At 49.2% G+C, this 14,215-nt stretch overlaps 1 protein-coding gene across 2 annotated transcripts in view; it reads left to right on the forward strand.

Moving 5' to 3' along the window:
* Positions 1-2,291, forward strand: part of PTPRT (protein tyrosine phosphatase receptor type T) — a 1,002,137-nt gene extending 999,846 nt beyond the window's left edge. For both annotated transcript variants that reach the window (XM_045528255.1, XM_045528256.1), the window contains 2 exons: positions 1,076-1,211; positions 2,101-2,291. In XM_045528255.1, the coding sequence (XP_045384211.1) occupies positions 1,076-1,211; positions 2,101-2,154 (190 nt within the window). In that variant the 3' untranslated portion in view covers positions 2,155-2,291. The remainder of the gene's footprint in view (positions 1-1,075; positions 1,212-2,100) is intronic.
* The last annotated feature ends 11,924 nt before the right edge of the window (positions 2,292-14,215 follow it).

The raw sequence follows: 14,215 nt of genomic DNA on the forward strand, positions 1-14,215 counted from the left end.
CCCGATGTTTGTTCTTTAGCCTGCTTTTCTTGCAGGAGTACCTATTCATCCATGTCCCCCCAGCCGAGATGACCGGTAGTTTGAACCAAAGGAAAGCACAGGGGAGTCCTTCCACCAACAGGGACCTTGGCATCCTTGAAGGCCACAGACTCCATTACAGACCCTGAAACGCAGGCAGCAGCCAGTGAATGGAAGGCAACTGTCTGTACTCGAAACATCTGGCAGTTGGGGGTCCTACAGATAAAACATCTGGGAGATTGACTGAGTGCCTTAGTTTCCATCCAGATGTTCTTCAGACACAGACCATTATGTGAAATCATTAGTTGCTCTTGGCAACACGCCCAGGAGTTCCGAATGAGGAAGATTCCTAAAAGGACTTTACGTAAAGAGTTTGAAGGATGTTTCCATGAAGATGACTTATGGAGCTTAAGAAAGAAAGCGTAACAGGGATGGCCCTGCCACGAGTCCTCTGTCCCTATACTCGCGGTCAGTAGGGTCTTGCTTAAACCAAGAAGTACCGTAGAGATGTGTCATTTCAGGATATGGCCTCTCAGGCCAACCCCAGCCCCTGCCTCCGAGCCTGGGCTGGCTGGTCCTAGGCTAACAGAGTATTGCTGCCCTTCGTGAGGGATGGGAAGAACTAGCAGGAAAATCACCTGGAAATTTCTATTGCCTTTATTGGATGTGTAGATACACCCAGAGCATCCTTTGGACAAGGCACTATGTGTACACAGACACCATTTCATCCTGCCCTGGGAGTTGGGGTCAGTGTACCTCGGGTGACTGTAATGTGCTCATAGAACCAAGGAAACATCAAGCTAACTAAACTCTTAAAGGTCTTCCAGTCCAACCCCTTCACTATATGAATGGGGAACTTGGGGCCCAGATGGGGGATGTGAGTTGCCCAAGGTCAGAGCAGGTTCATGGCACAGGGGAGACTCAAACCAAAGCTTTCACCATTGCCTTTTCGTGCATTTGCTGGGGCAGCCACTCTCCACTACTACTGCTGTGGCTTTAGGGTCAGCAGGAGCCAGGGGACCTGGGAAGGGGGCTCACCTCTCCACTCTGTGTCTAGGAACGGGGGAGGCCGCAGCGGAACCTTCTGTGCCATCTGCAGCGTGTGTGAGATGATCCAGCAGCAAAACATCATTGACGTGTTCCACATCGTGAAAACATTGCGGAACAACAAATCCAACATGGTGGAGACCCTGGTGAGCGTCCCAAGATCTAGCCGCCAACAGCCAGGGGCTGGCTGCAGTTCCCTTGACCTGAAGCCAGTGACGTCCCATAGTAAAAGTGCTCAACAGCTGGGTGCTTATGGAGGACCCACAGTCTGCGCCCTTGGCATTCACTGTTGTCTGCCCACTTCCTCCCCCTTCCAACGCCCCCAATTTCTCCTTCCTGCAGGGAAATCCAAACATTAATCCTGGCACACCTACTTTGTTTTACTTTCTGCCCATTCCTTAAGAAAGTGTCATTAATTCGGGCTTAAAGGAAAGGCGTCCGGATTAGTAGAATGTGAATTATGTTTTCAGTTCAGTCCAATTCTATTCTAATTCATTTATGCTAATGCTCACGGTTTAGAGCATTGAACTGGGACACTGTGGGGAGAGGGTGGTGACGAGAGTGGGCAGGCAGAGCCCCAGGCAACAGGGCTGGTGCCGAGGCGGAGACAGACCATACGCAGGAACTGCAGACCGACTCAAAGTGCGGTCATACTCAGGACGAGGTCCTGGGCAAAGTGTGAGCCACAGACAGGCAATGGCAGCATCGCCTGGGCGCTTGTTGGAACGCAGAACCTTGAATCCCAGGTTTCCTGCATCGAAATGGACATTTTAAAAAGATTCTTGGGTGCCTTGTATGCACATTGCAGTTTGAGAAGCACTGTCATACAAAACAGTAAAAAGAAGGGAGTGATCCCAGCTGGGCATGCACGAAAGTGTGGGTAGAAGCAGGACTTCGAAGGATGCCCAGATATGGGCACTATTGAGTTGACTTAGTATGGAGGTAGATGAAATTTTCTCCCAAACCTCTATCTCTAAACTAAATGCACTTTCTCGTTCCTTTTCATCTCCCTCTTGTCTCCTGTCCTCCTCTCAGGAACAGTATAAATTTGTATACGAGGTGGCACTGGAATATTTAAGCTCCTTTTAGCTCAGTGGGACGGGGAGCCTGCCGGAGCCCAGAGGCTGCCGCGGCCAAGCCCCCTTTCCTGTGACTGGCAGTGACCGAGGTGGCACCCCTGCCTGACTCCAAGAAGAAGACTGATGGCCCGACGTTCCGCGGTGGGCTCTGCCCCCCCTGAGGGGCCTCCCAGAGCTGTGGGAGATGCTGCTCCGAAAGGCCCGGGCTTCCCTTCCGACCCAACCAGCCACGGCCTCAGATTTCCAGTTCCCAGACCTCTTGCTTTTGTTCGTCCTGAGTTTGTGAACCTCGTGCCTGGCAGCCGGCTGTGCAGTGCTGGGGGGCGGGGGGCTCCGCAGCGCCTCCCCTGCCCTGCTTCTCCTAGGAGATGTGTGTTAAGCTCCTCCAAGTCATGGAAGAGATTGGGGCTCCTGGGGGTCTCTGCTCTGCTGCCCCTGCAATCTCCTGCAGGGGCCTCTGGCACCAGACACCTGCAGTCTGGACCAGTGTGGCCTTGGGGTACTCCCTAGGCCACAGCAGAGAGCCCCATCCTCACACTGAACCTGCATGGGGCTTGTGGCCCACGACACTATGTACCCCTTCCCCAGCCCGGGCCTTAACCATCTGTCATTCACTGGCCAACAAGCTGTGTCCACAGCACTCTTCCAGAAAGGTTTTCTTTGCTTTTGGGGGGTCGGTGCGAGGGGGTGGAACTGCAGAGAACTTCACTGCTCCTTATCTTTGTAAAAAGGGACCACCTCCCTGGGGCAGGGCTCTGGCTGACCCATACAACCTAACCCCTGTGTCTCTTTGGAGAGACAAGCAGGACAAGATTTGATTATTTTCCAAAGTGTATGTGAAAAGAAACTTTCTTTTGTGGGGTATGAAATATTAGTCTCTTGTGTCAAAAAAGGGAAGGGGGGAGTTTGAGTGTGCAGCTCTAAGAGAAATCCCTTGGGCTTATCTTTCCTGACAATGTCCCCAAAGTGTTCCACCCTGGGACAGCCCAGCCATTGAGCAAGGGAGAGATGGGCTAGTCTGAAGATGGTCCGTTTGGTTTCTGGGGTGTGTAGAGCGCCAGCCTTGTGCATAACTTGGATCTCCACCTTCGAACTCCTTCCTAGAGAAACCAGCTGCCTCTTGGAAATGCCCACGGTGGACCCAGTTGTACTTTGATTTAAAGTAGGCCAAGGGCATCAGGCCTGGGGGTCCAGGGTCTTGTTCAAAGTATGAGTGAGTCAGACGGGGCCAGCACTTGCTAAGTCACAACTGTATGGCAGGCGTCGTGTTTGGCACTTTCTATGTGACGCCTCACGTAGTCTTACAACCCCCAGGACAGAGCGATTACCATCTCCATTTCACACTGGAGGAAACCAAGGCACCTTCCTCAATGACGAAATCCTGGATTTCAAAAAGGCAGGTGACGGCAATGAGACCTTACTGTTTTCTCCATTTTTTTCTCAGCTGAGCAATTATTTTATGGAGGGAAAATAAGGCCAGAAACTTCTGAGCAGAGAGCTCCACAAGTGGAAATTCGGTTCTTTCTCCCTGATGCCAGTACTTCTGGGAAGCCCAGAATGTCAGATGGATTTCAATAACTCATCCCCAGGTCCCCAGGAAAGCTAGGCTCATCTAACTTCTTAGTGAAAACAATTCCCTGTTTTCTCAGGCTATGAGGGGACCAGCCAGGGACACTCTTGACTTTGGTCTCTAGGTGGTGCTTAGGCACAATGTCTGACAGCCTCGGGGTGGCCTGGGACCTAAGGAAGCTCCATCTTGGAGGCTAGTCTAGCTCCAGACAGGGCATGGGGGACACAGAATTAGAGAAGGCACAGCCTTTGCCCTCCAGAGCTCGCTGTCCACTGGGGAAACTGAATCACAGGGCAGTCGTGGCGGAGCAAGGTGGGGCCTCCTGGAGGAGGTGCTGTCTGTTCCACCTGGGTCTTAACAGACAGCAAAAGGAGGAACAGGGGACTCGGGCCAAGAGATCAGCACGTGCCCCAGCAAAGATGGGAAAAGATATCGGGCAGGGCAGTGCGGGGAGCAGCCTGCCCGGCCGGGCACAGCACCACAGGGGCAGAGCCAGGCGATGGGCCAGGTCCGGGGGACAGATGCGCACCGAGGGTGCAGCCTCGTGCTACAGACAACAAGGCGTTGGCAGCGCTTCCGAGTGATGTGCTCAGCCTGGTGTTGGAAAGGGTCCCGCTGGGCCCGTGGGCCGCCTCTTTTCCTCTCGTCAGACACTGTGAAAACATTCCCTCCAGCGCGTACTTTTTAATACCACATCCGTCTGTCTCTCGTTATTTTGTTTGCTGGGACAAAAATATTCAGCTTCTGCGAGCAACCGGGGTCTCTGCTTCAGCACGGAGCAGGGTCACCGACCCAGATCTCTAGGCCCGCGAGGACAGGACATGAAAGGAGCCCGTGAAGCTGCTTCCATTGGCGCAGGCTCTGGAGCTGTCTGGAAGTCCGGGGACGCCAGACTTGATCAAGGAAGGGCTGTCACTTTGGAGGTTCAAAAGGAAGTGTCTCAAAGCAACGGCAGGCAAAGGAACCCCACGATGACCTCGCTGTTGTCCTTTGGTGAGCCTCTTCCCAGGTGTGTCTGAGCAGGTCGCCAGGCCCCCAGGCCCCCATCCCCCACGGGTCCCCCTGGCTTTCCCGGGCTCCAGCCCACTGCCCCAGATGACTGTCCCCAGCCTTCAAGGAGCCTGTAGCATGGCAAATCAGCCGGCCGTATGCTGTTTTCTCAGATCGTGGCTCATCCAGTCAGGATGAGGGTGGAGGGAGAGCTATTTAACACAAATCCTAGGATTTATTCTGCTCAGGAAGGGGTGAAATAGCTGGCAGATAAAAATGACGATGGCTTCTCTCATTTCAAATGGTAGGAATTTAAAGTGTGACTTCAGGGAGAAAGAAACTGGTGAAAACTCAGGCCATGGTGGGGTATCCCAGCCAGGGATGACTCCCCCAGCTCAGCCCCTTATCTTCATACACCCAACCACCCTCCAGAGAAGGCAGGGCAGCAGTGAACAGGTCTCAGGCCAGGGTACGCACGGAGAAACTGAGGCTCGTGGATGGGTTGGACTTCCCTAACATCCCGAGTGGCAAGTATGCGGCAGGGCTTGGATGAGACAGGGCACTGGTGCCCAGGAATTTGAACTTGATCCTTTGCCCAGGAAATCTGTGCAAACACCAGCTCCCCTAGGGTATCTCCCCACGCCACCCCAGTTCCAGGGCGGGCTTAGCCTGTGGTAAGCAGAGGAAAGTAGCACTGATGCTCTCTGAGTCTCTGCAAGAGAGCCAGCCTCTTGTGTCTTTGGTGCCAAAGAGTGGCACTTAGAGAGCTCCCGTGGTTCTCACCTCCTACAGACCTTGTTTGCAGGGGATACGAGAGATTAACAAGAAGCCAGGAAGTTCCCTGTGTGTGTTTATGGCCTAGGTAGCTTCAGGATGTATCTCGGCTGCACCCTGACATTGTGACCTTTCACCTTTCCTGGTGTGAAGTCCCTGGGCCAGCCAGGGCCCTGGTGGGAATGGAAGGGGCCAGCTTGCTTTTAGTGCTGGCCACCTCTGTGTGTGGCCTGAGTGACGGCCGGCTGGATGTCAGCCTTCACAGGAACCAGCAGACCTGTGCTGGGGGCTCTAACACATGAGCTCACTGAGTTCTTCCAACATTCCAAACAAGTGTGATTGTCACCATTTTATTGATGAAGAAACTGAGGCTCCGAGGGGAGAAGTCACTTGCCCCCAGTTCCACAGCTAGTGAATGAGTGAGCTAGGACTTAAATGGTTTTTTCTGACTTGCAAAGATAAGATGTTTCCACCATTGTATCTCAGATTTTCCCAGGAGGTTACCCGTAATAGCAGAGGGTAACCCAAAGCAGACAACAGTAAGCTTAAAATTGCTTTATAGTCTCATGTTTTACTTTAATAATTCATGCAATATTTGCATTCTACTTTCTAATTCAGCCTGATTGGTTTTAATACAACTGTTTAATATAAAAAAAAAGTGCCCTGTTTCTCACGTGGGGTTGATCTGCTCGACGCACTATGATGGACCCTGGGGAATTATATCCCAATCTAGGGCACAATTGCTGGCCAAGCTGCTTCCTCCTGAGGCCAATTCCAGCCTCAAGCTCAAGACCAGCTGACTTTCTCCTATCCTGTGGCGTGGGGGCACCCTGACCTCATTACTCATGGTTGACCTCAACTAAGGTCTCCTCTGGTTGAATGCTGGAAGGAACCCATGGACACAAAGTGGAAAGTTGAGGACTTGCCTATCTAGCATGGTGAAGGCTGAGCCCACAGAGCCCTGGAGAGAAAGGAGAAGCTGGGCACAGTCTTACTCAGAAGATTCCTGAATGCTGGAGTTTCTGGAAGGTGGTGCCCATTGTCTAGGTAGAGTCCTATGGTTGCTAATGTGGGCAAATCTGAGGACACACGTCCAGCTTGGGGCTGGAAGTCTTCTCATGTTAGTCACACACACTTGCTGGGTTCCTGGAGGAGGCAGGGCAAGGAAGCATAGATCTCTGTGACACAGCTCATCCCTCGGTGAGACACCGGGTTGCGTGAATAGAAAAAAATAGCAATGAATAGAAAAAAATACATGAAAAGAGGAACCTCAGCCAGGCTAGAAAGGGTAGGTTTGGAGAGCTTTGAGCAGGACAACAGGAAGGCAAGTCCAGGAAATTGGAACCCAGCAAATACTCAGAACCAAGGATGCTTGTGAGTCATTAAGCAACGTGGTCACTTCCATGACATAGTGGGCAGGGAATGGGCACGGGCTTCCCAGAACCATTTGGAGCAAGGGTGCTGCTTTAGGACAGATCTCAGTATTGGGGAGAAGATGATGAGTGTCCCTCTGACCAATCGTGTTTATTCATCCTCCACACCCCTTGGCTACACGTGCTCCTGCTGTACGTCCTCACCGGGATCTCCATGTCCTCAGCTCTGGTGTGAAACCCTGTAGGGTGCACACAGGGGTCAGTCTAGGAAGGCTGCTGCAGACAACAGAAGTGAGGCCCAGGGAGGAGCAGCCAGCCCCTTATCATGTCATCTCTGCAGGAGTGACTTTCCAACTCAGATCCAAAGATCTTGAAGGAAATGGTAGCCCTCCTGCACCTCCCTGCCTGGGAACAGAATGAGGAAAACCACCCTTCCTTAGCCCACAGCTGGCCACTCCTGGGCTGGGCAGATGGGCCATTGGCACAAGCTGAATTAGGGGTAATCCTGTGAAAGACATGAGTGAACCCAAGGATAAGTGTGAGCAGGATGCTGACCCTAAGCAACAAGGTCAACAGACTACACTGTGCCATGATCCCCAGGACAAATGGTCAACCCAAGCTGAAGGGCAGGCCAGAAAATAAAACATGGATAGTCTTGTCATCTGAAAGCCCTGACTTGCCTCCCCCATTATCCAACCAATTTGAGCTCCTTTTCAGTCTCTGACCAGCTCCAAATCACAGCCAAGTAGAACAAGGAAATAGGAAAAGTGAACCCAACCAGAAGAGACCAGCAGAGATTCAGCCTTGTTCATCTACTCCCATGCAAGGGTTTCCTGTTGGATATTTTCCATGTACACATGCCTAAAATGCAGGGCCTTGGCTTCACCTAGCAGGGAATCTGCCTTCAAGGTCATGTACTGTCTGAACAGCAGGAGAGAGGTTAGCAGTGGAGAGTAGGGGGGCTGTTCCAGCTCCAGTTTCTTCTGACACATATTTCAGGGTCATGGATCTGATCGTCAGAATCACAGCAGAGATGTCTAAGCCATATTTGTGCACATGAGCAGACTCGTTTTTGGTTTCTAGGTAACCAGGGATAGACTTTTGCATGGCACTGGCTGTACAATTGTCCTGTAGAGATCAAGCCAGTCTCTTGTGTCCTTCTTGCTCACCTCCAGAAGAGATGGGAAAAGGTCATCAAAGGAGCTACATCCACCCCTGAAATCCACCCATAAATGTTAGGTCTCCAAGAGGAGGGATCAGCACCCACAGTGGTAGCCCCAGGCCTAGCACCCCAGCCATCTCAGAGCTTGGTGGTGTCCACTCGGTCTGATACAAGGGATGTGAGAGAACTCAGGGTGGAAGGGAATCTCCTGGGAAGAGTTTGGGGGGTCTGGATCACCAAGGGGCTTCTTTCTGTATCTGAGAGCTGCTGTAAGTGGTGGGATATGGACCCTGATCCTTGGTTGGAAGGTTCAGAGAGTAAGGGGTCTGGTGGCCTTGGAATGTTAGGAAACTATTGGAGCTCAGGATAATTAATGTAGTTCATGGTTCCTTGGTGAGTGGGACTCTTGGATTTAGAGGAGGAAAGGGTGATAGGAAGTAACCTGCCAAAATTGCAAAATTGAGTCCCTATACAAGGACTTGAGTGCCTTTGGGCTTGTGAATACGTATCAGTGGACCTCCAATATGACGGTCAGACAAACTCTCAGTGCCAACCCTGTCCCTGTCTCTCCCATGGAAGATTAGTAGTGTAAGGTGTTCTTCGGGTCAAAGCCCCCAGGGCAGTTGGAAGCTTAGAAGGCAGAGTGGTGTCTCCCAGGTAAAACCAGGCTTAAAGGTCAGGCAGAATCTAGTGCCCGTAGGTCTGCAGATTATTGGATAAAGTCAAGCACAGTTTGCTAGGTCCAGGTCACTCCTGTGAGTGGAACTAGGACAAATGTGTGAAACTTAACAGCTGTAAGGAAGAATTTGCTGTCTGCCAGAGACGGTAAGTTGCTCCTCTCAGCAGCTGTCCCGCAGCAGCCTGACATCTCTTTAAAGGGAAGAAGGAGCACTGCTGAGATGACTTCCATTTTAGATGGGTGAGACCCCGTGGAGCTGAGGTCCTGTTTGAACTCACTCGTACCTGCAGAGAACAAAGCCAAGTAGGGTGTGTTTGGTTTGTGCAGGTCGAAGCCCCTGCTCTCCCGCCCAAGTCTCCCCACCATGCACGCCAAGATGATTCTCTGGCCACATATCCTGGGCTCATCCAGGCTGGTTTTCACCAAACACTAAACCACGGGGAACACCTGCTTTGCCACAGAGCCGATGCCCACTTGGATCTCTGGTGAGCGTAGCCAGAACTCAGACCCACTGGCCGACAGGGCCATCAGTGACAGCCTGAACCAGTAAAGGTCCAAGTGGGACCCAGAGCAGGGCTTTGCTCACCATACACGTTATCTCCCGAGGTTAATTCTACCCCTACTCCCCACTGGAGGCCTGTCGGAGCAGATGGCGAAAGAAAAGCACAGTGACTCAGTTGACATGTGATTACTATCCTTTCCAGTGCACACATTTCATCACTAGGTGGATCCTGGGCTAGCCCAGGTAAATCGAGATTAACCCACATTGGTAATCATACTCAAAAGCACTTTTTTATCTTCTCTTTTCACCCTACATACTTCTAGCCAATCAAAGGCAAAGAGTGGGGGCATCTATCATTGCCTTGGCTCCTGGACACCCTCATAGCCCTGTAGGGGCTATCACGAGGTTCCCACTCACGAGGTTCCCACTCAACTCCAGGGAGGCTGACATTTTCACATCCACTGGACATATGATGTTGCATGAGACCAAAGTCTCCACACCGTTTGCAGCCTCCTCCATGAATCCCAATGGCCTGCACTTGTACAGTTTGGGTGTTTGATAGATAAAGCACGTACAAGAAGAGAAAACAAAATAAATCAACTTCTTAAAAAAAAAGCCAGCACTGTGCTGTCAATGTTCTTTTTCTTTTTCTTTTCCTTTCCAATTCTAGCTTAAAAAAGCAGAAGGTAAATAATGTCAGGTCAATGAATATCAGATATATTTTTTGACTGTACATTACAGTGAAGTGTAATCTTTTTACACCTGCAAGTCCATCTTATTTATTCTTGTAAATGTTCCCTGACAATGTTTGTAATATGGCTGTGTTAAAAATCTATACAATAAAGCTGTGACCCTGAGATTCATGTTTTCCTAAGATATTCGTATTGGTGTCTTCCTGAGGTCGGGTAGGGGTAGGGCGAGGACAAGTTGACAAAGGAGGAGAAACAGCCCTGTTATCAACTAGGTTTCTTTATGTTCATTTAATCCTCACAACTACAACATGGGAAATACACATTATTCTCTCTTTGCAGATGACAAAGTTGAAGCTCAGAAACACCAAGAGATTTTCCATGACTGCACATTGAGTTTGTAAAAAGGTTGGGTCTAAAGCGATGTTTCCCAAACATGGTCCATAGAGCAGTGGCATCAGAATCACTGGCAAGTTTGCTAACACACAGATTTTTAAGCCCCTAGAGAATCACAGTTCTGGGGTCTGTATGCTAACAATGTGCCTAGATGTATCAGCTAATATTTCTGCATAATAAACCACCCCAAAACTCAGTGACTTGAAACAACAGTCTTTTATAGCAGTCAGCTGAGACTCGACTGCTGTAGGCTGAGCTCAGCTAATCTCAGCTGGGCTCACGGATGTGCTGGCTAAGGGCTCTATTCTAGGCCAGGCTTTGCTGTAGCATGTGGGCTGGTGTGGTTATGCTCCATATGTTTGTTATCCTCCTCCTGAGACAAACACTGTGCATATGCTTCTCATGGTCATAGGAGGAGCATGAGAAAATCCAATCACCTAAGTGTTTGCCAAGCCTTTGCTTGAATTATACTTGTGATATCCCATTGGATGAAGCTAGTTAAATGGAATACTCAGAATCAAAGGGCAGGGATTCTGCCTCTTCTCACAGACCCCTCTTCTCAATTTTCCAGTAAATGCTGAACTTAGGTACCAAACCAGTAGTGCCTGATGCAGCCTTTAACTCTCTAATCTCAGAGTGTGGTCCATGAGTCACCTACATCATTTCACCTGGGAAACTTCTAAACATGTAGAGTCTGATTCAATAGGTCCAGGATGGGAGTGAGGAATCTACACGCTTAACAAGCGCCCCAGGTGATTTCAATATATGCTAGGGCTCAGCAAGCGCTGTCTTAAATGCTGTTATTAGAGGAGAACAGATAAGAGTCCAAGAGGAACAGGGACAAACCAGTTCTCAAACTAGGGGATGAGGCTGCCAACCTCTGAGTTGGATGGATGTGCTCTCCATTTTGTAGATGATCAGAAGAAATAATTAGAACTGACTCCTTGGAGTTTATTGGTTCCCAAATTGTTTGTCTGTATCCAGATACAAGTCTGAGCTGGAAACATGAGCCACAGGGCTGGAACCCAGGGATCACTTTGCTCTCTTTCAGCCTTGGGAACCCTGGCAGGGTTCTTCTGCCCGAGGGACAGAGCTGTATTGCCCACCAGACCCCCTAGGCCGCAGAGTCAAACACGTGGTTTCCAGCTTGGGTCCTAAGTGAGGAACCCGGTGTCCAGCCAGCTAGTTATCCTTGTTGTTTGTCCTTGATCATGTAATCTCACTTATTCTTCCTGCCACAAATGTAAGAGGTGATGCTGGGAAAAGAAAAATCAGAAAGAAGAAAAAAAAAAAAAACCTTACATAACTCCTAATAACAAAAATACTTGGGGCCTATCATTTTTCCCCAAAATGGAAATACCTTTTAAAATGTTGTTATAAAAGTAGCACATACTCACTCAAAAGAACTCAATACACAATTGTTTGAGACATAAGGTGAAAGTTCCCACTTCTCGAAGGTACTTATTAATATTTTTATGCCATTCCAGGCCTTTCTCTGCATATCTAAACACATACATTTTCTGCATAAACATCATCAACTCACCTACATTCTGAGGCCCTGCTTCTTCTCACTTACCAACATGCCGTGGTCATTTTCCATGGACATATGCTTAAATAAATATAATAAATATCCCTTACCTTCCTTGACACAGTCACAGTAGTCCTGAGCCTGAGGCTAAGCTAGCTTGGGTGTGTCAAGGCTCAGGTGTTCCCGGCTAAGAAAGCCACCCCCAGCTTTTAGATGAACATTAACAGGGAGGGACATCTCACCCTGAGAGCTGCAGCCCTGGAGAGAGACTGACAATAGTGCCACAGTCCTCTTTACGTGTCTGTTGGCTGCCCAGGTGGGTCCCGGCCTGGCCTTCCTGCGTGGCTGGACCTGGAGTGTGTGGGCCCACATCAGACCTGGGAGCACCTTGATTGGACTCTATTGGGTAGCTCTGGTTTGGCTTAAGATCTTCCTTAATTCCAGGGGCTCAAGCCTTCCGTCAGAATCCCAGGGGACCTAGAAGCCCTCAGGCTCCTGGGGACATCGTGTGAGGTCACCAACATGCCATGCAGAAGGCAAAAAGATGGAGTTGATTCCCCCCGGCAGGGTTTGGGAGTGGTAAGGAGAAGGGAACAGGAAGAAGAGCAGAAGAAGCCAGTAAGAGAGGGGAAAGAAACCACTCTGGTTAATTTTAGAAAAATTTTGGTCACCTAATCTTTAGGAAATGCAACTAGACTCAACAGGGGTTTGTTGTAAGTGGCTTTTTCTTGAAATTTAGCAAAAGGACTGAGCCTGGAATCTCCACTGATATGGCACCAAAGAGAGATGACATCCACAAACCCAACAACTGGAGACAGAAAACAGTGTAGAATTATAAGCCCTGGAAATGAGCAGAAACTGAGGAGGCTTCAGCTTTCCCAGTCCATACAATGGGCATTGGAACGAAGTTATTTGAGGATACCTCAAGTGCATGGATGGAGAAACATACAGAGAAATACAGATGATTGAGAACATAAATTAAATATATAAATGCATGAAAAACTTTATCAATATGATAACAATGATTACCTCTCATCATAAGGAACATGGGTACTTTTTGTTCTTTACGATTTTTCTGTATTTTCTAAATTTTATATTACTTTCAAGCATGGAAAAACCAATCATATGAAAAAGATAGGGAGAGAATAGCATAGGAAAATGAAGGCAGGACTGATAAGATGATGCCAGGAATGGGGCCATACCCCCAAAACCTGCCATACACCTGGATCAAGGAGGTCCAAAAACCATGGCACTTCCCATCCTCCCAAAAGGGGAACTCAATCAATTAGTCAACCAAACATCCAAATTGGAAAAATAAATCCACCACTTAGTGTAAATAAAAGCATTCCTGCTATAGAGAATAGAAAAAAAATTTTCATAAGTCCCCTTAACAAATAATGGCTTCAATAACACGCTCACCAGATGCAATGCATTCTCTCCGAAGGCTGACGATGGCCTCGTGCCATAGAACAATTCAGTGAAAGCTCTTCACTGAAGGACCAAATTGAAGGGCCAGCCACACCGTTCTCTGCAAGTCAGACCTAAGCCAGGGATAGCTTTGCAGAATCTTGAGTCTTATACAGCCAAGTATGACATCGCTCTCCTCTCTGAGTGTCCGTGAGTTGGAGGCTTTGATTCCAGACAATTACCAGCAAAAATAGCTATTCTGCGTTGCTGGTCGAATTTGCAGCCTGGGTTTAAGAGCCAGCTGAGCTAGGAAGAGAATTAACATCTCCTTTCGAATGACAAGGAGCCTAAACAGATACATGTGCCTCGATAGGAGACTCCAGTCCTCTATGAACGTGGGGCAGAGCAGGGCCAAGAAGCAAACCTCGTCCCAGGCTATAATGAGGACTGACCCCATCTCATCCACTTTCCTCTAAAATACCTACAGACATGAAGTCAAAGCTGGAAACCTGTGACAGCACCTGGCAGTCAAACCATTGTGTGAATCTGGGAGGAATTTCCTCTGATTACAAAACACAAGAAGCTGAAATGAGAATCCTAATCAGTGATTGATGCTGAATCATGTTTTGCTGCCTAAAAGATGTAAAGGAGCCTCAAAAGAAGATAAAGTGGTTCATTCTTCCCAGGTGCCCGCTCCAGATGGTCTGTACTCACTCAGAAAATTGATCAATCGTCCATTTCCACCTCCTGGGAGAAGAAATGACGTTAAGAAAAACTTCTATGGAAGGGATAATGGCAGAGAAAAACTTGTAGAAATGCAGGCTGAGGATTTTAGTTTTTGTTGACCCCCCCATCTGTTTGGAGCACCCCAGAGAGAGGCAGGCAGTGGTGAGAGCACATGGTTAGTTGAATGCAGACAAGCCTGGGTAGAGCAGATGACTGGGTACCACTTCCAGTATTCTCTGAGATGCCAAAAGGAACCCACTTAGCACTCACACGTG

Source organism: Lemur catta, chromosome 17, assembly GCF_020740605.2.
Source record: "Lemur catta isolate mLemCat1 chromosome 17, mLemCat1.pri, whole genome shotgun sequence".
Lineage (NCBI taxonomy): Eukaryota > Metazoa > Chordata > Mammalia > Primates > Lemuridae > Lemur > Lemur catta.